This window comes from Clavelina lepadiformis, chromosome 2 (genome assembly GCF_947623445.1).
Source record: "Clavelina lepadiformis chromosome 2, kaClaLepa1.1, whole genome shotgun sequence".
NCBI classification, from domain to species: domain Eukaryota; kingdom Metazoa; phylum Chordata; class Ascidiacea; order Aplousobranchia; family Clavelinidae; genus Clavelina; species Clavelina lepadiformis.
In genome coordinates, this window is record NC_135241.1 from 1,186,379 (window position 1) to 1,209,368 (window position 22,990).

General features: G+C 37.9%; 5 protein-coding genes across 8 annotated transcripts; 1 reads left to right on the plus strand and 4 right to left on the minus strand.

Moving 5' to 3' along the window:
* Positions 1–147: 147 nt before the first annotated feature.
* On the plus strand, positions 148–5,004 carry LOC143445691 (cathepsin D-like). Its single transcript, XM_076944965.1, has 10 exons — positions 148–1,064; positions 1,181–2,152; positions 2,365–2,500; positions 2,607–2,730; positions 2,807–2,925; positions 3,182–3,381; positions 3,745–3,841; positions 4,050–4,217; positions 4,323–4,421; positions 4,554–5,004. Exons 2-10 carry the CDS (start codon positions 2,100–2,102, stop codon positions 4,716–4,718), a joined length of 1,161 nt encoding a protein of 386 aa, XP_076801080.1. The 5' UTR covers positions 148–1,064; positions 1,181–2,099; the 3' UTR covers positions 4,719–5,004.
* A 263-nt stretch (positions 5,005–5,267) lies between these two features.
* Positions 5,268–8,889, minus strand: LOC143445688 (E3 ubiquitin-protein ligase ZNF598-like). 2 transcript variants are annotated; one of them, XM_076944962.1, is made up of 2 exons: positions 8,518–8,889; positions 5,268–8,017 (listed from the first exon to the last, which is right to left on the minus strand). In XM_076944962.1, the coding sequence occupies exon 2, from the start codon at positions 7,944–7,946 to the stop codon at positions 5,559–5,561; it is 2,388 nt and encodes a 795-aa protein (XP_076801077.1). In that variant the 5' UTR covers positions 7,947–8,017; positions 8,518–8,889; the 3' UTR covers positions 5,268–5,558. The 2 variants fall into 2 exon arrangements, with proteins under 2 accessions (XP_076801077.1, XP_076801076.1); XM_076944961.1 differs by having other exon boundaries at positions 8,185–8,889.
* Positions 8,890–11,961: 3,072 nt separating this feature from the next.
* LOC143446450 (ADP/ATP translocase 3-like) lies at positions 11,962–13,348 on the minus strand. Its single transcript, XM_076946081.1, has one exon. It carries the CDS (start codon positions 13,144–13,146, stop codon positions 12,235–12,237), a length of 912 nt encoding a protein of 303 aa, XP_076802196.1. The 5' UTR covers positions 13,147–13,348; the 3' UTR covers positions 11,962–12,234.
* An 897-nt stretch (positions 13,349–14,245) lies between these two features.
* On the minus strand, positions 14,246–15,900 carry LOC143445568 (E3 ubiquitin-protein ligase RNF185-like). The gene is made up of 3 exons (XM_076944756.1): positions 15,758–15,900; positions 15,466–15,652; positions 14,246–14,882 (listed from the first exon to the last, which is right to left on the minus strand). The coding sequence occupies exons 1-3, from the start codon at positions 15,874–15,876 to the stop codon at positions 14,667–14,669; spliced, it is 522 nt and encodes a 173-aa protein (XP_076800871.1). The 5' UTR covers positions 15,877–15,900; the 3' UTR covers positions 14,246–14,666.
* A 5-nt stretch (positions 15,901–15,905) lies between these two features.
* LOC143445567 (uncharacterized) lies at positions 15,906–22,033 on the minus strand. Of its 3 annotated transcripts, none has more exons than XM_076944755.1 (3): positions 21,910–22,033; positions 19,711–19,845; positions 15,906–18,684 (listed from the first exon to the last, which is right to left on the minus strand). In XM_076944755.1, exon 3 carries the CDS (start codon positions 18,634–18,636, stop codon positions 16,453–16,455), a length of 2,184 nt encoding a protein of 727 aa, XP_076800870.1. In that variant the 5' UTR covers positions 18,637–18,684; positions 19,711–19,845; positions 21,910–22,033; the 3' UTR covers positions 15,906–16,452. The 3 variants fall into 3 exon arrangements, with proteins under 3 accessions (XP_076800870.1, XP_076800869.1, XP_076800868.1); XM_076944754.1 differs by lacking the exon at positions 21,910–22,033 and adding an exon at positions 19,915–20,395; XM_076944753.1 differs by lacking the exon at positions 21,910–22,033 and having other exon boundaries at positions 19,711–20,395.
* Positions 22,034–22,990: the final 957 nt, after the last annotated feature.

Genomic DNA, 22,990 nt, shown 5'->3' on the forward strand with positions numbered 1-22,990 from the left:
AGGGATAAAACTGCATTAGGGACTTTTCTGCTTCTGTGTTACAAGTTTCTCTTGTTGGCTCCGCTCAGCAATGGATATATGTAAGAGTAAGTGCTCTTGAACTAAGTTTCTTGAAATTTGTTTTACCAACAACATTACAGGAGATTTGAAATGAATATCATTATAACAGCTACTTCTATCATACTTCAGATAGTTGGCACAAATCCTAATGAAAAGTTAAATCCATGCGGTTAATACTGTTCTGAATTTTTTGCCACTCTCTGGCACTTGCCTCTGCTGTAAACTTTCTTTAGTGTCAAATTTTGTCAAGAGATTAAAGAAAAGAAAACTAATTTGTTGAAGTTTTTGCCGCCAGTTGACAAATATTTGTCCTCAAACTCTGCACCTGAACCACTGACCAACTACTTGGACGTGAGTGGTCATATTTTAATTTTCACTTTAGTGGTGATTTTGAAAATGTTGGTTCTTTAAAATTTGCCCATAATTAACACTGATTTTAAGATTACTTACTTATAGTTTTACCTGACTGCAAAAGGTTTACAGCAGAAGTTACCAGTTTTTCTTGTTATATAACCTGGACCAGCTGAGCTATATGTTTGGTCTATGAATGGTGATACACTTTGTACAACACCTTTAGCTGTAATGTTCTGCAAGAATGGAAGATGTTAGTTCAATTTGTTTTCTTCTAAAAACTTTTTGGTCCAGCACATCTCTGCAGTCTGCACCACCTTTGACGCTTGTGTAACTGAATTAGTAGTGTAATTTGATTTCTATTGGAACTCTGTCACAGGAGTTAAACATGGTCTTTGACGCAGATACTTGCAATTTGTGGTTTTCGTCATTTGAAGAGTTGATTTCTAATATCTTGCCCTCGCCACTAATTCTGGTATTTTCTAGTACTTTGTGATTTGCGATGAAATTTCTTCAGTGTGAGACAATACTTTCACAATTTGCACTGAGTTATGTACCCTCACCAGTCACCCCAATACAGTAGGTTGCCCAGACATGAGCAAGACTTCAATGAAAATAAACAAAAACTACAATGCAACATTTTTTTGAAAAAGGTATTTATGAACTATCTACAGCGCTATTGTTGGCGGTCTTTATAAGGCTCATGTTTAGACAAATTTCTACTTAACGGACAGAATTTTATTTGTTAGTTAACATTTTATTTTTACAGGTAAGAGACAATGTCTGGTGATACAATCTCTATTTTTGATGTCTTCTTATGCCCCCCACATTTCTTCTGCCACGCTGGGTCATTGGAGTTTTCTTTTCATGGGGAAATTATTACATCACTGTTACTTTTGCAAATAATTGTGACAGTTTTGCTCAAGTTGATTAATTAGGTGCTTCTGTTCCAAATCAAAGCATGCACTGCATATGCAGTCGTGATCACATTTGTACATCTGCATTGTCTGTAAACTGGCTGTTGCATTACAGTTTTATTATTACATTGTTAAATTATTACAATGTTATTATTATTATTATTATTACAATGTTAAACTGTGTTCTGAAATGATGTAATGAGATTTTGTATCGACGTGTCTGTTGCTAATCCAACCGAAATACTATCACTGCTGTCTTACATAACCTAGATACAAATGAAATGAACTGTTTAAATCAGGGATGTCCAACCTTTTATTATAGTGGGCCGCATTGTCACTTGAAATAATTCAATGGGCCGCAAAACCTATTAAATTTCAAGAAAAATGGGTACATAAAGTACATACTTTTGGAGTGAAAATGACTAGCGGGCCGCACAAAAATCTCAGGCGGGCCGCACTGTGGCCCGCAGGTTGGACATCCCTGGTTTAAATCATAACCGGTGTTTCTTAGTTTATTTGTAATTTGGTTGCACACAATGTTGTTGTTTTCGTGACGGAAATTTTCTCTGTAAGGCATACAGATAAGGTGCTTACAGCAAAGTTTTTGTTTTATTGGAATCTATATAATAATGTTTCCTTAGGTGTACAATATCAGGTTGCTGTAATGGCTACATATTTAATTCTTTCAGTTTTTAACGATATGTTTTGTTCTACTACAGTGCACGATTACATTAGAAATTTTTGTTGCTTTTCTATTGATAACCTGCAAGAATGAAAGTTGCTTTGGTTCTTCTGCTGTTGGCTGCCATCAGCAATGGCCATATGTAAGTTTTCTAAACTATATGCTATGAAAAATGTTGTTTGGTATGAACTAAAAATTTGTAATAAATGTGCACAAACAACTTCGAAGATATAGATCAGCAAGTTGTGTAAGCTCTATGGAAACTTTGCTCAGCGTACTCTCAGCAATGTTTTTTGATAATTTTTGTTAATTTTTAAAACTTTATTACTTACATCAGTCATAAACTTTCTTCAGTGTCAAACTTCGCCGTCACAAAACTATTCGTCAGGAGATGCGAGAAAAGAAAACAAATTTGTCGAAGTTTTTGCCGCCAGTTGGCAAATATCTGTCCTTTAACTCTGCACCTGAACCACTGACCAACTACTTGGACGTGAGTGGTCATAATTTTGTGACAAAATTTCTCTGTTTTGGCCATTCTTATATCCTGTAGATTTGCTGATAATTCTTCATTTCATGTTTCAATTATAATTCTATAGGCTCAATACTTTGGTCCAATTTCCATTGGAACCCCGCCGCAAGAATTTAATGTTGTCTTTGACACCGGTTCTTCCAATCTGTGGGTCCCCTCAGTTGATTGTCCAGTCACTGATGTTGCATGCCGTAAGTATTATTAACATTTGCCTTTACACCATCAAGTGTTTATTTTATTTTTGTTGGTAAATGTTCTTGTTGACAGAGACACACAAGAAGTACGACCATAGCGCGTCTTCAACATATGTTGCAAATGGAACAAAGTTTGCGATCCAGTACGGAAGCGGAAGTTTGTCCGGTTATTGTAGTCAGGACTTGGTCACGGTAGGTCCAGTTCCACACCTTGTTGTGCAGATGACACTCAAGGTCTTGACAAAACTATTTTAGAAACAAAGTGATGAACAAGGAGAAATTTCTCATCCCTAATTATATATACACAGGAAAAATTAGGAGTTTAACTTTATTCTTTTTTTATTCGAATCATGTTTTGGGTTTACTCGCATTTTTTATTTCTATCTGCAAATTTTCTTTGCCTTTATGTTTCCAGCAAAATAAACTCACAATATGTTACTTCTTTAAGGTCGGTGGAATTTCTGCACAAAATCAAATTTTTGCCGAAGCCACACAAGAACCTGGTCTTACTTTTGTTGCCGCCAAGTTTGATGGGATTATGGGAATGGGTTATCCATCTATTTCTGTCAATGGAATCAAACCAGTTTTCAACCAAATGGTTGCTGAGAAAGCTCTTGAAAAGAATCAATTTTCATTTTACCTGAATAGGCAAGTGTAGAATTTATCTGCTATTACAGCAAATTTTGTTGTAAATGTCCAGTTTTACAAGGCAAAACAAGTTTCTATGAAACTTAAAACATCTTAAATATTGTTGCTTCGTTCGTCTGCACCGATGCCATTGAAATACTTGACAGTCGGGTTTGCTTTAAGGCTTGCAATGCTAGGTGCTTGGAACATGGCTTATGGTGTTAATGTTCACTTGCACACAACGTGTTACAAACACAACCACATTGTTTTCATGTCCCCAGATAATCTTGCATTTTAACGTAAACTGATTAGGAAAATAGGCTAGTATCGTATGAATGTATATTAACTAGATCAGCCGTTATTTATTTTATGTTAATGTTCCAGAAATCAGAGCTCAAAAGAAGGTGGAGAGCTTTATCTCGGTGGAGTCGATAACATGAAATACACTGGAAATTTTGAGTATCACTCAGTTACTGTTAAGGTAACGTAAGATTGAAGTGGAAAAGACAAATTGACATTGTGGAAAGTTTAGTGATAGTCATTAATATATCTTACTTGTTTCGTCACTTCACTTCTACTTTTATTTATTTTAACAAGATTTGTTTATGTTTGGCAATGAAGTTAGTCCACTGAATCTTGTCAATGTTATCGCCTTTGATGCTGATTGACAAAGTTTCTTCAAATTTCAGGGCTACTGGCAGATAAGCATGGCTGGTGCGCAAGCTGGTTCGACTGGAGCATGCAAAGATGGTTGCCAAGCGATTGTCGATTCCGGAACATCCTTGATTGCCGGACCCACAGAGGAGATCGAACTCATCAATAAAGCGATTGGAGCGATCAAGTTCATCGAGGGCGAGGTAAAATTGCCGTGAACTTGGCAAAGTCAAGTTTCTCTAAGTTGGTTAAAATTATACTGTAAGAATATGGTTTCATTGATCGTTACAACTCCTGGTGTTTTCCAGTACTTGGTGATTTGCAGTGAAATTTCTTCGATGCCAAACGTTACTTTCACACTTGGAACCAAGCAATATACTCTCACCGCAGAACAATACGTTATCAAGGTAAGAACGTCAACGCCACGCAATTTAACAGCCCAACATGCCGACTTTTTTCGGTAAATATAGTGACGGATGGATTGTTTGAGCTAATATCCCGGATGTAAACCTTCCAACTAAAGAGTGTGTTATGAACAGGAGACCCAAGCCGGTGAGACAGTCTGTCTCTCAGGATTCATGGGAATCGATATTCCTCCTCCTCGTGGACCTCTCTGGATCCTTGGAGATCTCTTCATGGGAAACTACTACACCACTTTTGATTTTGCAAATAATCGTGTCGGTTTTGCAAAACTCAAGCAATAAAATGCAACCCTACTGTAATATCTACTCTATTCATTCATAACCAGTTTTAATTTTCCTTGCTTATAGATCAATTCTCCTTGTGTGCTTTCTCCACTACTGTAATTTTTCATTCCATACGTTGTATTTCAATGTTCCTTTGTTTCTTGATTACTTTCAGTAAAGCTTTATTATTTAATGATCCACTGTGTCACGATGATTGATGTGCTGTGGTTTAATTTGTTCGTAATAGATCAAAACATGTGTTAAGTGTTTATGATGACAAATATATTTTTAATTATGCAGTAAATCTGAGCTTTGGTCATCACCCATTCCTAGCGTCTGTGTTTATGCAGGTATCATAAACTCTATTAATCTTGGAGGTAAAAATTAACTCATCTTCACTGGTTTACATACATGCCAGTTGGACTGGATGTGTTGAAATGATTTCTATACATAACCTAACCTCGGCGCAATCTTGAATTAACTTTTGTTTTGTATTTTTACACCAGTGTAGAGGTATTAAGAATAAAAATTAGTCCTTAAATGTCATCCTATATCCTTAACAACGACTCAAGATAAATAATTTTTTTTCTAAATTAAAAACACAGCTTTCCAGACAAACATAGCACTGCTAAAAATTAATTTTCCCACAAACAAAAACATTGCACAAACCACAAAGCAGTTCTATAGACAGGGATGGGAGTAAATCACTTTGGGGGAAAATTTGAAATGCATAATCCGCCCAAGAAGCACTGACTATGTTTTGTCTATTATGAGATATTTATGAACAAAAGTAAATGCTTCTTGAAATAAAATAAATGCCATTGCAACCCTAGCCAATTTTGTTTCAAACGTGCCCATCTATAAAGATGGAAAATCAAATACATTGGCCAAATTTAAACTAGTTCCAACCGGCAATTCCTCAGTCTGTTGCTCATACTGAGGCTTGTCGCTTATATCCCAATTCTGGTGAGTTTGACTTGGAACGGGATGACTCGGTAAGCCAGGAAAGTCTAGATTTGGGTTGCTTGAGGTGAAACCTTTCTGTTTCTTTTTATTCTTAGGTTTGGAGGAAGATTCCCCTGGAGTTGGTTTTGTTTCTGTGCTATCATTAGATGGTGTTTGGACGGGGTTAAATGATAAAGTGGTCCCCACAGATTGCAACGATTCACTCGAAAAACCAACGACCTTCTTACTTTTCACTGGCAAACCAGGGAAGTCCTTTTCTTTTACAACGAAATTGGACTTTGAAGAATGGTTTGAACTTTGCTGAGTCTTCTTTCCGTTTGCATTTTTTGCAGGAATCTGAGCAAACCCTGGAGGAGCACGAACTTTAGCATCACCACCAACGGTTGATGGCAACTCTGGAAAATCCAAACCATTGTTGTTGGAATGCTGTATTGTTGCTGTATTTACGCTTAATAACTTAGGTGCTGTGGCAACTTTCTGCTGCTTCTTAGTGGGCTTCGGTTTAATCTTTTCAAAACCAGGGGGTGGGGCAAGAGAGCTTTTTGGAGCCAGTGAAAGCAAAGACGGAAAATCATTTTGCAAATTGATGAAAGCTTCATTGTGAGATCTCTTGTTTTCTGGTACTTCCACATTTTTGACCAATTTTACGCTGCTCGCTTGTCCACTTGAGAAGCTCTGGAAAGCTTCCATATGTTTGCTTGTTCCGCGACCAACAAGCATAACATTGGTCGGATTTAGAGCAGGAAAATCCTCCTCAGTTTTCAAGGGATGCTTAGCTTTGTTTTTGGCTGGTTGAGAGCTGCTGGTAGGTTTTGGTTTAAGGTTAGTAAGAGACTTTGCTTGCTGAGTTGATGCTGATGGTTTTTTCACATTTGTCGGTTGTCTCCAGGGTGGAATTCCGTTGTTAGAAGAGCTAGGATCTGAAGAAAGCGACGGAAAATCCTGATGTGTTAAAAGCGAAGTTGGAGCGTTTAATTGTTTATTCCAGTTTGAGATGATGTTGGGGCAACTTTCCTTAGATACATCTGGGGGCTGAGGTTTTATATCTTTTGTCTGCAATGGTTGGTCAGCTGCAGCCTCATCTGTGAATAGTACTGGGAAATCTGCCGACTTGTTAAATAATGATGCCCGTTCAGTTTCAACTTGTGTGGCAGGTTCAGTCGAGTTTGGCTTCAAAGTGTTGCTGCTTTCAACAACCTTATCCTTTTTTGCTTTCTCTGCTTCTTCCTTGGACAGTGCAATCGCCTTTTCCAAATCAGATTCTCGCTCAAATGCATTGGCAAAATTAGAATCTCCTTCACGTCGGTTTCTCCTTGGTCTTGTGGGTTCATCAGAACGTCCTCTTCCTCTGCCCCGTCTTGGGGGTGCATCTCGACGAGAATATTGGAACCCTAAGTCGATCTGTCGGTCCATGCGCTGCTGTAATTTTGATTTGCTATCTCTATGCGCTGTTGCACAATGAGCCTTAAAATCAAGTTCCGTCGAAAACACTGAGGTAAATTCCTCCTCAGCGCAAGCATCCTTCTCACAAAGAAAATGATCGGACTTAAAATGTTTTCTTAAGTCAGGGTAAGTCCCGTAAAACTCATAATTGTCTCCTGCATCACATATATGGCAGTAGTAGTGATGTGTCCTCAAATGGTGGAAAAGTTTATCATCGTCCAAGTACCTAATATCACAGTACTGACAGAGCGGATGTCCACGGTGGGAGGTATCATCGGGGTCACCACTTCTTCTGTGTCTTGCCAGATCTTTTCGGCTGTACACCTTACACTCGTTTGTAAAGTTATTGTTATTATCCAAGCATATTTCGCAGTAGAAGAGAGTGTGCTCTTTTCTCAAGTGGATTTTCAGCTTTTCAAAGGACTCCTCCGCAGCACGATCGACACAGATGGGACATTTGTGCTCCAGCATCTTTCTGTAACCCCTAACGATAGCAAGATCGGCAAAATAAATCCCAACGTCATAGTCAGTGTCTTTCACCAGTTTTAAGACAGTGAGTGTTTCAAATGTTTGTTTCTTCTTTGTGAAGATAACTTTCTTCATCTCCTTGCGACAAACTGGACAGACAGTTTCATCACAGAGAAGTCGGATTTTGGTTGAGCATTTGAAGCATATGTAATGGTTGCAATGACCCACTGCGTAGATCTCAATCGGATTGGCGCAAACAACACAAGATCCGTCCCCTTCACTTTCACTGTGTCGTTGCCGAGTGCGTGGGGTTTTTGATCGTCTCGCCCTTTGTGTCTTCGGTTTTATTTCTTGTTCACTGTTTGGCATCTTTTGTCGATGAATAGCACAAAATTGTCACTTCAACCATTTACTACGCCCGTCAAGGTATTCTTGTTCAGCTAATCATACAAAATAATATTATGAGCAAGTTAACAGCCATTTACTCATATAAACTAGTATATAGCAAAAGACACTAGTATATAAAGGGTCTACTGTCTATGTAATGTAATTATAAATTACGATGATACAAAAATGTGCCGAATGTAGAATTTACAGATTATCTTACGTCAGCAGCATATAGTAATCATTGTAGTGGTTAACTTATGGTCCCGGCATAATTCGGTAGGTTATAATTGCATTATGGTAAGCTATAATCATAAAATTTCTATAATATATAGTTGTTATATTTTTAGATGAATTTAATTATTTTCACAAGTCAGCTAAATTATGCTCCCAGCCCACTGCCCAAATTAACCTTTAAAATGGGTATATAGACACTGTCTTTTTGAATATTAGCCACTGCCTTTTTAAATATTTGTATATGGTGGAATCCAACATCTGAAGATACTGTTTCAAATAGCGTTTTTTTGAATTACAAAGATTAAAGAAAAATACCCACGGGTGTCAAACGTTTGAAAATCCAGGGTAGGCTGATAATTCTATGACGTCATGTGATGCCACAACTTTGCAAAACGTAGAACAGACGGTTAGACAAGCTATATTGCCTACTTTGTACCACTTGTTAACCAATCAATGACAACAGACAAATGACTCAAAATAAGTCGTGCACGCGTGTCACTTTTGTCTCATTCGCTATGCTGACGTTTCATTGTGCTACAACTACAACGGTTGGTATCTTAACTTTCGCTCCGCACAATTAATGGCGAAAAACAAACAATACAATACAAATATGCCAATAAGTTTTGGAAAATTTGCATCCGTTGTGGTCACATCACGATCACATGGCATCAGAATTGGGGAAAGTCACAACTTGAAACAAAAATTAGGCGATCATGATGGATGACTCCTCACCGCTCGAGCCCCGCATTTGATCAAGATGTCTATGGTGTTACGCAATCTCCATGCAACGTCGGCAACTGACGTGATTCAGCAAAGATATGTCACCAATCATCATCTTCGCTGAAAGAAATGTACATGTAAAATTTTATTTTATAATGGCATGGATTATTTATTAACAAAATTGTTTCAGCACACAACTCCTCATCGTATCAATGGTTCCAATCGCCACTCGGATTACATCAGAAATCAGGTAAAGCTCACTTTTGACTATAGCCGCGTGCAAAAAATGGTTGCCAAAGATCCGCTTTATGTATGGAAGATATATCGTATAATCTATATGGTATAACACTTCATACAAGTAAATTTTCATAAAAACAGTTCCGCATTAGGGTATAAGCTTAAGCCACAAATTTGAACGTTAAAATTTCATTATGTTAGGGCGGCGTTAGGCCTTAGTGGCAGAATACCAGTTCCTCGAATGCGAGTAGCACAAGGAAAAGATGTAGGTGGTGACTTATATTTAAAGCAATACGAAACTTCAGGCATGAAACCAAGAGCATTAATTAAATTAACTTATAGGTAATTAATTTCATGGGGTCTCGTCACAGGCAAAATATCGTCGCAACTGGCAGGCTTTTTTCCTTTTTGCCGGAAAAAGTTTCGTCGAACCTTCAACAACAACACAAGTTATCGAGTGAATTTTTGCGTATACTGCAATCGGAGTTTTTACCAAGCAAATTTTACTAACTCTAGTCAAGTCGGATTAATTTGAGTTGTGACTCGAGTCAAGTCTATTCAATTTAAACTGTAACTCGAGTCAAGTCAAGTCAATCAAGGTTCCTACCCGGGATGGGGTTTTACGGTGGGTTTTCTTTTCCCATTCACTGATGTACAGCATTGAAGCAAACTTCAATCATTTGCTTCATGTAGCCTACAGTTAATTTCTTGTTTATCGGACTATGGAAAGTCTTTGAATGACTTAAATTCCTCATCGCTCGAGCCCTGGTTAGCTTTTGAGCAAGTTACGATTGTCACACATTTTTTATTTTGGTTGTTGTGTTTTTATACAGCAGACCGTTACCCGAATTTAGAACGATCCACTAGGTCCACTGAACAGAAGCAAGTGTTCTTAATGCCTTGCCCAATGGCATTACAACGGTGAAGCGCCACGAAACACGAGCCGCAATTACTGCGAGGCTAGCGCTTGAACCACTCGACTACCGAGCCGACATTATTCACTAACAAGGTGACAGCTTTTAAGGATGATAGGCTTGCTTGTCAGTAACTATAAAAAATTGCAATGAGTGAAGCTAGCAGATTTCGATTCGCACGAATACCTATGTCTCTTATTTGTATTCTCATCGTTCCGAACCTTTTTCAATGTGGCACATTCCTACAGCGAGACTGTGTCCACCAAACAGAGACATTTAAACTTGTAGGGCCCCGTTTGTCACTACAATTAAGCTATAATTGGTACCACAAATGAGAAGTTACTTCCACATAACACTTGATAAACGCACAATTGTTTATATCCTCTGAGGTTTGAATTAGACCACATCTCTTTGGTTAGTCAACGTCAGGCTAGGACTACCTCTGCTGCAAAGGTTAAAAGTTAAACTTGAGTCTAGTGTTTTTAATTCAGGCTTGGCTTAATGCCCGCCGTGTCATACATTTTCTAATCAATAAGCCTCCTGGAGGAGTCAGACACGATGATAATCGAGGTTGCGTTAAGGTGTTGAAAACAATTCACGCTTTTACCGTATGTTTCACGGGTTACCTCACACATGTGTTGTTGAATATACACAAATTAGCACGTCAGTGAAATGTCTGTCTTTATATGTAACTTCCATTTAGAATAGTAGGAGGCGTTAGAAATCACCACTGTAAATGACATTGTCACAAACCTCTGAAATCCCAGATCGATTCTTGATTGAAATGTTGATAGCTGTGACCTTGGACGTTCTGTTCCGTCGATTACGTCATTGGCGATTTTATATTTTTATTACGTCAAACTTATGTTGTTTTCACCACTGCGTTAAGCTTTGTTTTTGTGTCATGCCAGCATGAACGATTTTCCAAACAACGCTTTCTGTATAAGTTGCGACACGCTTATGCTTATGCCATGATATGACGTAGAAATCGATTTAAAAAGCGTGTAAGATGGCATAAAGATCTTTTGACCAACGTCCAAGCTACAAGAATGCTGATTGATCGAAAACTGTCACACAATGTGACCTTCACCTCACTTTCGCTAAATTTGATTATCTATGCAAATCGAAGACAAAAACAATCACATTGGACCACCATATGGCTGGTTTGGTCAATCACGTTTTATGCTATTCATGTGCCCAAGAGTTCGTATTTTTTTGCTATATGTCTACATGTACACTCTACAATCATATCATCATCTTATAAGTGTCATACGTTTTGCAAATTTCATGCCGCATTCGTAACTCTTGCCAGTGTGCGCGTTGTCCAGCAGTTTTTTGGTTGATTGAAAGATACAATCATATACTCAGCTGCAGGCCATTGCGTGAAGCTATCCGTTCTAATAACACGTCGAACCAAACGTGTTTCAAATTTGGAAACCGCTCTTCGTGTAGAATAAGTTATTATAGCTCCATATTCAACTGTCTGTGAGAGGAAATCGCCCCTGTAAGCAACTTTGTCGTTCTTACGCCACGTAAATCTGTACATGCGGAAGTGACATACCATAAGACGCAATAACCGGATGTAATGCAACTCGACTCTGCCGACGTCAGTCATTAATTTATCGCGGCACTACGCAAATTTAAAGCCGGCTGCAAAGCCAATAAGAATCGAGGTGTATCGCGAGATTGATAGATCAATAAATGATTAACATTCAAACTTTTGTCCTTGGGGGATTGGTCAACAAAAGGTTGCCGTGTCCTTTCCTCTTTGTTCGCAACTACCACTGTGTAGTAGAGTACATACTGCGCGGATTCCAACCAAACAGTGCTCGTTTGTTCAACGCCTAATACTTGGATTTTTTTAACTATGTTAAGATAGTACACAACATAAATTTCCCTTTACATTTTGTATTCGTTTTAATAACTGAAGTGAAAACACGACATTAAAGCAAACATGTTAACGCTGTAAAACAGGGCGATATACTCTTCCAATGCTTATAAATATGAATTCGTAACAAAATAAAGTCCTTGCCGCCCTTATTTGTGATCAATCATTATGAAAACTATCTTGGCATAGTAAATCGTGATGCTAATGAAATTAGAAATTTCCTAGAAAGAAAAAGAACTTAACCTAAAGAGTCCAGTGTTGTCGCTGATGTCTGATATTAGTGAATGGATTTTCCGAAGAACAAGCTTTTCAACTCGTCGTACAAGACGAGCACCAAAGCACCACCTGTGCCTCTCAGGACGTTGGAGAAAGCTCCCTTGAAGAAAGCCTTGCCGCCTTCCTGCTGGTAGATCTTCTTCCAGCAATCGATCGTTCCCTTGTACATACGTTCTTCTGCTCCTCGGCCAGACTGCATCATCATACGTCTTCGGACAGTGTCAAATGGATACGACACAATACCGGAACCAGTGGTGACGCACTGGGCAATTAAGAAACTGACAATAATGGGTGTATTTTTAGGATCTGGCAGCATGCCTTTTACGGTATCGTAGGTCCCAAAGTAGGCGGCACGGTACACAATGATACCTTGGATGGAAACGAGGAAACCTTGATAAAGACCCCGAACACCATCACGTTTGACAATTGTAGAAATGCAGTTTCCAAGACCAGAAAATTCTCTTGACTTTCCGCTTCCCACATCAGCGGCTAACCTTGTTCGGGCAAAATCCAAAGGATACACAAAACACAAACCAGTAGCACCGGCAGCACCACCAGATGCCAAATTGCCAAGGAAATACCGCCCAAACTGCTTCTTCTTGTCCACACCGGCTAAGAAAATCTGCTTGTAAGTGTCTTTGAAAGCAAAGTTAAGCGCCTGGGTGGGGAAATAACGGATGACATTGGCAAGATTTCCACGCCAGAATGAAAGCGCACCTTGTTCCCTGGGAATTCTGACAAAGCAATCGACGATACCCTTGTATTGATCTTCAACTGCGATTTGCTTTGAGGCTGCTTGTACTTGCAGAAGAAGCTTGACTCTTTCAATTGGGGCTACAATAGTTTTCGAAATAGCTGCTGCAGTGCCACCAACTGCAAGATCTTGAAGGAAGTTAGTTAAGTTGAAAGGCATCTTGTCTTGTTGTATATAACTGCTGTTAGAAACAAACTTCTGCCACAAATTTACCACGATTAAATCGGATCTGCAACCGCTTACAACCTAGAACCAAATGGCCTTTATAGCTTCGATCTCACCTCTAAATGTCCCGTATGTAACAAAGTCAGAGGGTCAAAGTTCATACTTTAAATATGATTTTCTACTTGAAGACTTAGATAAGCGGAGGGCTAAATTTTTTAATATAACTGTTCCACAAGTGACATAGTAACCAAAAATTAATGTTTATGAGAAAATAAACGTTATTAATAATTCACAAATGCTTTTTCCAATTCTGTTTTTGTTGCTAGGTAATTTTACTGCCACGTCATAATACTGTCATAGAAACATAAAAATCCGCATGGTATAAAAAAAGTTTCACAGCCGTTGTGATTTGAAAAAAATACTCAAGCGAATATTTGTAAACGAATGATTAAGAAGTTCTGAAATTTGATGATTTGTGATGTAAGAAAAAGATTTTCCTTTATTATATCAATTGGAGGTGGATGAATTTACCCAGATCAACCCAAATTCTTTCAACTTGAAAATTTGTTATTCTCTTTGCCGGTCTAAAGCAATACATTTTTACGACTAAATGTAACACTTCAAAGTACTTCACACAAAACTTAATTTCACATAAGCTTAATAATATGTAACCTTTCTAGTGTGCAATCATTTCCCTACCATCGTGAAATATGCTAATTGGAAAATCACTTCTGCTCAACTTTCACTCTTAGGTAAATAAGCAGCGAGTTAAGCGAAGTATGAGTAGCGCTACATGCTTTTCTTTTTTAACATAACGTTTATAAGAATACCCAGTCCGATTTTTTGTGAAAATATAACCGTAATAGCCTAATATTTTCTTATTTTTTTCGTGAGTGATTTTAGTATTATTGTATTGAGTTTAATTTTCTTATACATTCTTTATACAATTATAATTTCAGCAAATGATAGGCTACAGCTAAGCATAACCCAGCCTCAATTTCCAAATTTTATTTGCTCAAAAAAAACATGCAGCCTATGTGCGCCATTAGATGTTGAATCTTTTCTGGACTCTGTGTCGGTTGACAGAGGTTCATTCATCCTTAATCGGTTTTATTTCAAACTTTGATAAAACTAATGTAGAAATAAAATGCATTACTTTAGAAAGAGCAGAATTGATGAAGAAAAAAACTCACTAGAGACTTTTATAGCGAAGATATACAATTTCACAAGACAATATTTTTTAAATATTTGCAAACTCACAACACAAGTACAATACACACGAAACACTCTTATAAGATTAAACGCATAACTTCATCATACATACGTTGAAATATCATGTTAATAGTTGCAACAAGATCCAAACCACAACGTGTGATGTTGCAAAAATAAAAGCAAAAAGATATTGCAGCAAACATTTCTACAGCAATCGTTATTAACACATCTTATCGCAACTACAATGGCAGCCAATGGGCCTGGCTATTTTTTTGCATATCAGAAAGCAAGAAAACTGAAATTTATGATACGAAAAGCCAAAACATCATAAATATGGCGACGAAGAGAAAGACTTTAGAGATCACTTGCTCATCCTGATACTGTGGAGTGTCAGGAGGCGGTGTTCTTGGTCTGCCATCATTAACGTTGAACATTGACCCAAAGAAACCGAAAGGAAATGCACCGATTCCAAACGACATCTGGAACCCGTCGCCAAGATTTAACCCATTCCAACCCATCTGCAAAAAATCCAACAAATACTATTTTGTTTGTAGCGTAAAACGTAAATTTTGTAAACATTTGTAAAAGGAACCTTGATTCGACCGACCTATTAGAATGGCCAACCACCATGATTTGCATTTGAACGATTAAAATATGTGACATGTAATCAAAGTCTTGCTCATAAAAAACGGTTTACAGCACATTGCTTGTCACTTGTCAGTATATTTTTATATTAGCTAATTGGTCATTGTAAATTATGCAACAACGATGTTCAACCATGACGAAAGACAGGAGCAACAAGCTCATCAAACAAACAGGAGCAATCGTCACTTAAGCAACAAGCTTCATCAGTCAAATAAACAGCTAGTTATTGTTAGGTTTTGAACTGAATGTCGATAACATAATAATGTTTCATGTAAATTATGTAGATAACACACAAAATTACAACCCATGGCTTGTCACAATGCTTTCATGTTGGCTGGTTCATCACTATATCAAGTATGTTGAAAGTCAGGTAAATTGGTAGATTCATCAATCGAGTCAAAAGCTAATTAATGTTTGGTTTTGAAGGTCCACTACTTAATTACACTTTATGCTTACATTACGATTCTCTGCAGCAGGACGTTGTGCTTGCGGTCTTGGTGGGAGTTTTTCTCTTGGATCGACATTATTCGAGCTCCCTCTTCCATATAAGGGCACCACCTTGTCCTTCCCTATCCCGGCTTTACAGACTGGACATTCTTGACGATTTGGGCGAGTTTCCAACCATTGGTGGAGGCATGGCCAGCTGAATCAAACTAGGTCGTTAGACCGTCTTAAAAGACTACGAAAGTCTGGACCAATGAAATTTTAACGAACAGCTAAAAAGAACAATGCTTCTACATTTTCTTACCAAAACAAGTGACCACAGTAGCTAATCACGGCATCTTTCGCTGTGTCAAGGCAGATGTTACATTCAAACTGTGTTGATGATGGCTGACTACTGTTTGATGTGCCGGGTTCATCCGTCATCTCAGCTCATAAACTTATATAACAACAAATCTAAAAAACAATCATATAACTTGAATATATATAGTGATATACTCTACTAAACATAGTTGAAGGAACACTACCAGGAATATATATATACAGTGGTATAACGAAGTACAAAAGTTCACAGCAAGTTCAGTAGTTAAAGATGATAATCGTCAGAATCATTAAAAACTACTGGTATTTTTACACAGAAACAGAGAGCAATGCGTTTAAAACATCACAGCATTAGCAGAATGACATTGAACAATGTAATACAATTGTTTTGACTGAAAACAACAAAACAATCAGTTTCCTTACAATATAAAATTAAATTAAGACATTACAGTATAAAAATATATGAAAGTTGAACAGTTATCTTTAAACTGGCTGAAATGTTAGTGAGTTAAAATTTAGACAAAAATTCCATAATAGCAAGCACCACTTAATAATTTTAAATTTAAACTCAAACGTTTTATTCCAGTTTCTCTAACAGGTCGTTTAGGTGGCGTATAACCTGATATTATAAAACTGCAGCACTAACAGTAAGAATAGGGTAAAAAAGAAATTTTAATAAAATTAAACGTTGTCTTCATCACTTTCAGACTCTGAGTTCACATCTCCGAGCATGAAGTCTTCCATCTTACGAAAATCCTCATCAGATTGTCCTCCACCCCTCCATGACAACCCTGTACCTAAGCTCACGTGGTCAAGTTCAGGAGTGGACAGGCCGGAGCCAAACCCAGGATCATTTATAATTCCAAGAGCTACATCCTCTTCATCGGAGGACCATTCGTCAATGAGCCTTGATATCCTTCCATCACTTGTGATATTCCCTGTCTGTGATGCTAACTCCCATTCAAGCTGGTTCAGTGTCTTGGCATCTTCATTATCTTGCTCTTGATGAGTAACAGGGTTTTCAATATCTTGCTCTTGACGAGTAAAAGGATCTTTACTTTCTTCTGGGAGTTCTGCATCAGCAATATGATCTTGACTTATATGTCTTGCTATACTCTGGTCTGCCATCCACTGTGCATTGCCTTGATGGCAAAGCAATATATTCTGGGCTGGCTGATCAAGCTTGCTTTGTAGAGCATCCCATTCAGAGTTCATAGTGGCGTGGAAATCACCTAAACTCTGCTGATATACAGCATCGGGATTTAGTGGAATTTCTCCAATAAACTTTACAATGTTATTGTTAATTTCAAGAGATTGATGCGAATCATTGAACCCGTGGTGTTCATCTTGCATCCTTCTATTGTCATCTTCTTCATGTTTGAAATGTTCATTCTCTAGCTTTGTTGAATATTTGTCAAGAATAGAAGGCTCGCTTACTCCATTTGAAAGGCTGAATTGCTGACCAAGATCACAAATATTGAGGTGATCATTTTTAGAACTTGTAACAAAAGAAGAGTTCAAGTGATTGTCTTCCTCATCAGTGGCTTCATCAACATAACAAACTGTTTCGTTTGTTACATCAAAAGACTCCATCCAGTTTCCATTCTGTGGTAGTGACACAGGAGCTTCAACTTCCGATATGCTGCAAAACTGCTCATGCATATCTATGCTTGATACTGTGTTTGCTGAATGCTGAGATGGTTGAGGAGTGAAGAGCTCCCTATACCGCTCTCTTTCCTCAATTTCTTCCTCTGTTAACTCTGAAGTATTGTTTCCAGAGTCTTCATGTCGTGTTTCATTTGATCCTGGCAAGGGAGGTATTTCAGTGACTCGATGTTTTTTAAGTAACAATCGTTCCATATAAGACAAAGTTGTTGTTTGTGAGAATGTGACGTTAACTTCAACTGGTTCAGATTGCACTACATGCTCTGACATTTCCACAGAAGCTACAGAGGATAATTCCTGAGAAGCCGGTTGGGATTTCTGTGAGTTTCCTTTCCTCCACTCTATCACAGCTTGCTGAAAAGCTTTGGCATTTTGTTCCTCGTCAAATGAACCTTGAAGTAGCTGCCCTCCTTTTGGTGTTGTAGGATCTTCAAGAGACATCTTCTCACGACGAGGTTTTCTAGGAGGAGCTGGGGCCATCTGTGGCGGTAGCGGGGACACGTTTGCAAAATATGGGAAATAAACTTCAGACCCCCAGCCTGTCTTTGGCTTAAGAACTTTGCCATCAACAGCCAACAGCAATCTTTTTCGAGCATATTTCACAAAATAAAGGCCGATAGAAGCTGGAGCAAGTCCATGTAAAACCTCCAATGGAAGATTGCCATCAGAATCACTTTGAATTTCCATCACTTCATCATTTGACTTATCTAATGATATGGAAATCCAGCTCTGATTGTAAACATGTGGATGATTTGCGGATTTCTCTTCCTTCGGTAGCAAACTGTCTGGTCCATTACTCTTTAATCTTGCGATCAAATCTTTTGAATGAGATTTTCTTTTCGGAACATCTAGTGGTTCATCCATTAACACTTTCACTCCCTTTTTTGTTTTTTTGCCTTCAGATTTTGCAGAATTTCTAGGCTTAATAGTTCTTCCCAGGATGTTTCTGGCATGGGATTCCAAAGCACCATCCTTGCCGGATTTCCAGATGTAAGTTTGCTTCCCTCTTTCTTCCTTCTCTTTCTCCATTGCCAGTTTTAATTGATGGAGTCTCCATTCCATTTGCTTATTGTCAATATCTAACTTTTTACTTTCGCGTTTTTTTGCTGAAGCAATTTCGGCATCTTTCTTCTTGGTCTGGCGTTCAGTGTAATTCTTCTCTGATGGCAAAGGCGCATCAAAACCAATATGATGACTCATTATGTTGATCAAAGTGTCCCGTACACTATCACATATTACCAAAGAGTCCTATAGGTATAGAAATAAACATGATATATTAATTTCAAATCAGCTTATATTCTGAAATTACCGTTAAATATACAGTGTATGGTAATATTATACTACTACAGCTTACGATAGTCTACCGATTGTCAACTCATTATATATTTCAAGCATCCTGCATATAATCATGATCAACTTGGTGAACAAGCACTTCGAACTTGACATGAAAGTATTGATAAAGTACAAAAGTAAAAATAATTACAAAAAACTATATTAACTACATACATATCAACATGTATGACGTACATATGAGCGGTCAGACATGACTAAACCAATGCAGGATTAGACTTGAAACCCTATTTTATATTTCTGCGACCAGGTATTATTACACATAAACTTGTGTACATTAAATATTTGGTATGGTATTGGTAGGCTTGTCAGCCGAGTGTTTAAAACACTGGATTGTTCAGTGGATCTGGTGAACAGTTCTATATTCGGACAATATGATGCAACACTCAAAAAAACAAATAAAAAATGTGTAACAATTAGACTTTGCAAAAAGGCTAACTTGGTTACTGAGCATCGAGTGACAAGCCGGACTGCAGAGTACCGGTATGGCCGTTTTCAGCAAGACCTTGGGTGCGCCAAACAACTAAAAATGACTCGCAAAAATGCTCAGATGCAATGAAGGTCACACTTAGGTGCGAAATTACACAGTAATGTACATAGTTTGACTTTAAAGTCAATATTTCAATCAGTTGAAAATTGAGTGCACAGAAGTACTGTCAAAGTCATTACGTGTAAAGTAACGCACCTTAAGTCCGGCACTGAAGCTCACCAAAAGCATGCAGTATTGAATGTGCCTATGCCAAACACTGCAGTCTGGGCGACAAGGAATCATCGCCAGGGTTTAGTCGTACAAAAACTATTTTCACTTTGAGATCATCATACCTCAACCATACCAAATAAGGGGCACAAATACCATAATAAAAATGGCCATAATGTGGTAATGGACGATGACAGTAGACCTAGGATAATGCTTTTATTACCTACCCAGGGGTGTAGCCAGAAGGAGGCAAAGGGGGTTTCGTTCCTCCCAAATGTTTGACAAAGGAAAAGGTTTTTCAGAAGGACTCAGTCTAATACAAAGGTGTCCAACCCATGGCCCGCGGGAAGGTTCTGAGTGGCCTGCAAGATATTTTTCGAAATGACTTATATTATCAACTGAATCGCCTACGTAATTTATGGCGAACTTACATTCCGAGAAATTGGCATTTATTGTTTGCTTTCTTTGTCTATTGCCCTATACTACAGAGCAAAAGATAGTAGAGATAATAGATAATATAGATAATAGAGAAATAGGTAGATAATGTACTATAGTCTCTAGGTCAGGGGTGCACAACTGTTCAAGTTAATTTTATTGCATCACAATTTCTTTCTAAGATTAGAATTTTGGGGTGAGGGTTTTAATTAGAAATTAGCAGTAAACATTCAAGAGGCCCGCGCAATCATTCGTAAATCACATGTGGCCCTTTGGCCAAAAAGGTTGGACACCCCTGGTCTAATAGTTGATGTTTTTTACACTTAAGCGGGACTAGGGCCGAATATTGAGAAATAATTACGTCATATAATTCCTTTTCTATACCCTCATAATTTCTTCCTATTTAGGCCTTGAAGTCGGAGCGCAAAAGTACAATAGACCCATTAAAAAAAGGGGTACAGTATACCAGTGCACAACCACAGGATGCCTTCGTATACTATACCAGTGTTTCTAAATCGGGTGAATGGTTCACCCCAGGGTGAATAAAATTTTTGCAGGGGTGAACCAACCAAAAGGGGTGAATAAGGGTGAACCGTCAGGTGATCAAACAGAAGTGATGCAATAGTGCAAAAACATAGTGCTCAGTGTGTCACGAAGGGTTTAAACAACGAATTACTTAACAAAGGCCGGGAAGACGCTGAATGGGCATTGTAGAGCTCGAGGGATATTGTCTACTTGAATAGCCATTGTTATCGATTGTTCTAGCAATCTCCTCGCTCAACAAACTGCAGTCATCTACAGCAGTTTTAGAAAACATCTACAGCAGTTTTAGATATTGGTTGTCCAGTTCAGTAGTAATGTTGAAAACTTGCAGTATTCATGTTTTAGCTAGATATGTAGCCCAGTTAGGCTGACCAGCCAAAACAACCTTTTTTTATAGCCTATCACAGAACGGACTCTAAGGTCTTATTGATAAATTTTAGATAAAAAACAGCAGTATGTCTCAGAAATATGTTCAGAAAATACTTAATTTCGGTGCATGCAGTTAATGACACTGAACCAGACAGGCAACCAAGGCCAGCTGCATCTGCGTTAGAGTTAAAAAAACCTACTCCAAAGAGGAAAGTTGGTTACGAGAATACTAAAGTGAAAAGACGAAAATGGGATGATGATTATATCAAATATGGCTTTTTTTCTACCCCAAAGTGAAGAAACCAGCCTTGCGCCATCTGCTCAATGCATGTTTTGTAGTGCAACATATCGCAACAACTGTTTAGCTTCTTCAAAACTATGCAATCACTTGCAAAACAAACACGCCATTCATCAAAACAAGTCTGTGCAGTTTTTCAAGAACCTGCACGACTACTTATACAAGCAGCAGAGTGGTCTTAAATCATTGGTTAGAAACACCTCAGTCAACACAAAACCTTTGCTTTTTTCTTCTTTTCAAATAGCGCATGTGCTTATGCAACAAAAGAAGCCATATAGCGAAGCTGAATCAGTTATCAAACCATGCTTGAAGATTGTAGCAAATTTGTGTCATGGCGGAAAGCAAGCTGTAGATAAAGTGGAACAAATACCATTGTCCAATGATACAATGACTGTTCGTGGTTCCATGATTGCTGAAGATATCAAGCAGCAGTTAATTGCTAAACTGAAAGAAGCACCCTGCTTTGCATTGCAGTTGGACGAAACCACAGATATTAAAAACGATGCCCAACTTATTGTCTATTGTCGGTTTCCAGACGAAAGTGTTAAGAAAATTGTTGAACACTTCTTGTTCTGCCTTCCGGTTGGTGTGCAGACTACTGGGGAATTTATTTTTTCTAAGCTAGACGAATTTTTTCAAAATGAAAATTTATCGTGGCAGAACTGTGTTGCTGTAACTACGGGATAGTTTTATCATATCATGGGACAAGGGTGAATGAAATCTGGAGATGGATGCTAGGGGTGAACAAAACCAAAAAAGTTTAAGAAGCACTGTACTATACCTCCAGCAGCTACTCAAATTTTGACGTCATCTGGTGGGGCACTTGTTTAGTAAACCCTGTAAGCTATAGTGAAGAGCAAACCTAGTTTACTCGGTAGACTAGATCTATTCTATTCTTAATTTATATAAATTCCTGAACCAACTCCAGTACTCCACTATTCCAGCAACGTAACCCAACTTGCTTCAGACTAGATCACTAGAGGCCTGCCTGAATGTTTGTTGTTATATTATTTGTGTTCATTGAAGTAAAAATGTTCACCAATACCGATGTTCGAACAAGTGAAGGTTAGCATTGCAAAGAAAATAGAAAAATACTGATAAACAAAAGTTGGTTTTATTATAAAATATTGTAACTAAAAGCGTTCTTGTACTCTATGCTTTTATCAACAGATGAAATGACCCAGATGTTACAGACGTGCTTTTGCGCCAATGAACATTTTTAGAAAATATAAAAAGTCTTTTGAGAGCATGTAGCCGATAGAGCACGACCCTGATGCCGTAAAGCCAACATTAAAATATACCAATTTACATCCGTTTACGCTTAGACTTAGTGGACATTTCTTATTCAACATAAAAACAAATTTTCTTCCAAGAACAAAATTGCCTGAGTGTCCTCCTTGTAAGTCATCACAATTGTATCATTTGTATGGCACCGATATTGGCACCATTTCCATGTATTGGACGAAATGAAAAAACTAAATGCACAGTTTGACATTTTATTTGCTGTTTCTGTCGCATATTCAACAACATTAAGCAAATACGATGTCAGGTTGGTCGAAAATAATATAAAACCTCATTTTTTGGATCACAAAATAATGTCCTTTGTTTATTCTGCGGGCTAATTTTTTCTTAAACTTTATTTTGTTTAATTTTAGCAAAATTGCATTTTTGCTATCCTGCATGTTTTATCTATGTTTTATGTATGTTTTAAGCCCTTGGGCTTTGCCACTTTTTCCTGCTCGTTAGTTGTGTGTTTTATTGTGCTATAACTACAACGGTTAGCATCGTAACTTTCGCTTCGCACAGTTAATGGTGAAAAATAAACAATACAATACAAAATAGCCTACTCGGGGATAGCAATA

What these genes read in the sequence shown, in the direction of transcription:
- LOC143445688 (XM_076944962.1), bottom strand. Translation starts at nt 7,946, where the DNA reads ATGCCAAACAGTGAACAAGAAATAAAACCGAAGACACAAAGGGCGAGA.
- LOC143445568 (XM_076944756.1), bottom strand. Translation starts at nt 15,876, where the DNA reads ATGACGGATGAACCCGGCACATCAAACAGTAGTCAGCCATCATCAACA. An exon ending in TACTGTGGTCACTTGTTTTG is followed by an intron (nt 15,653 to 15,757) that starts GTAAGAAAATGT and finishes AGTTTGATTCAG; the next exon opens with CTGGCCATGCCTCCACCAAT. An exon ending in CTGCTGCAGAGAATCGTAAT is followed by an intron (nt 14,883 to 15,465) that starts GTAAGCATAAAG and finishes GATTTTTTGCAG; the next exon opens with ATGGGTTGGAATGGGTTAAA.
- LOC143446450 (XM_076946081.1), bottom strand. Translation starts at nt 13,146, where the DNA reads ATGCCTTTCAACTTAACTAACTTCCTTCAAGATCTTGCAGTTGGTGGC.
- LOC143445567 (XM_076944755.1), bottom strand. Translation starts at nt 18,636, where the DNA reads ATGAGTCATCATATTGGTTTTGATGCGCCTTTGCCATCAGAGAAGAAT.
- LOC143445691 (XM_076944965.1), top strand. Translation starts at nt 2,100, where the DNA reads ATGAAAGTTGCTTTGGTTCTTCTGCTGTTGGCTGCCATCAGCAATGGC. An exon ending in TCAAGTTCATCGAGGGCGAG is followed by an intron (nt 4,218 to 4,322) that starts GTAAAATTGCCG and finishes GGTGTTTTCCAG; the next exon opens with TACTTGGTGATTTGCAGTGA. An exon ending in CAGAACAATACGTTATCAAG is followed by an intron (nt 4,422 to 4,553) that starts GTAAGAACGTCA and finishes TGTTATGAACAG; the next exon opens with GAGACCCAAGCCGGTGAGAC.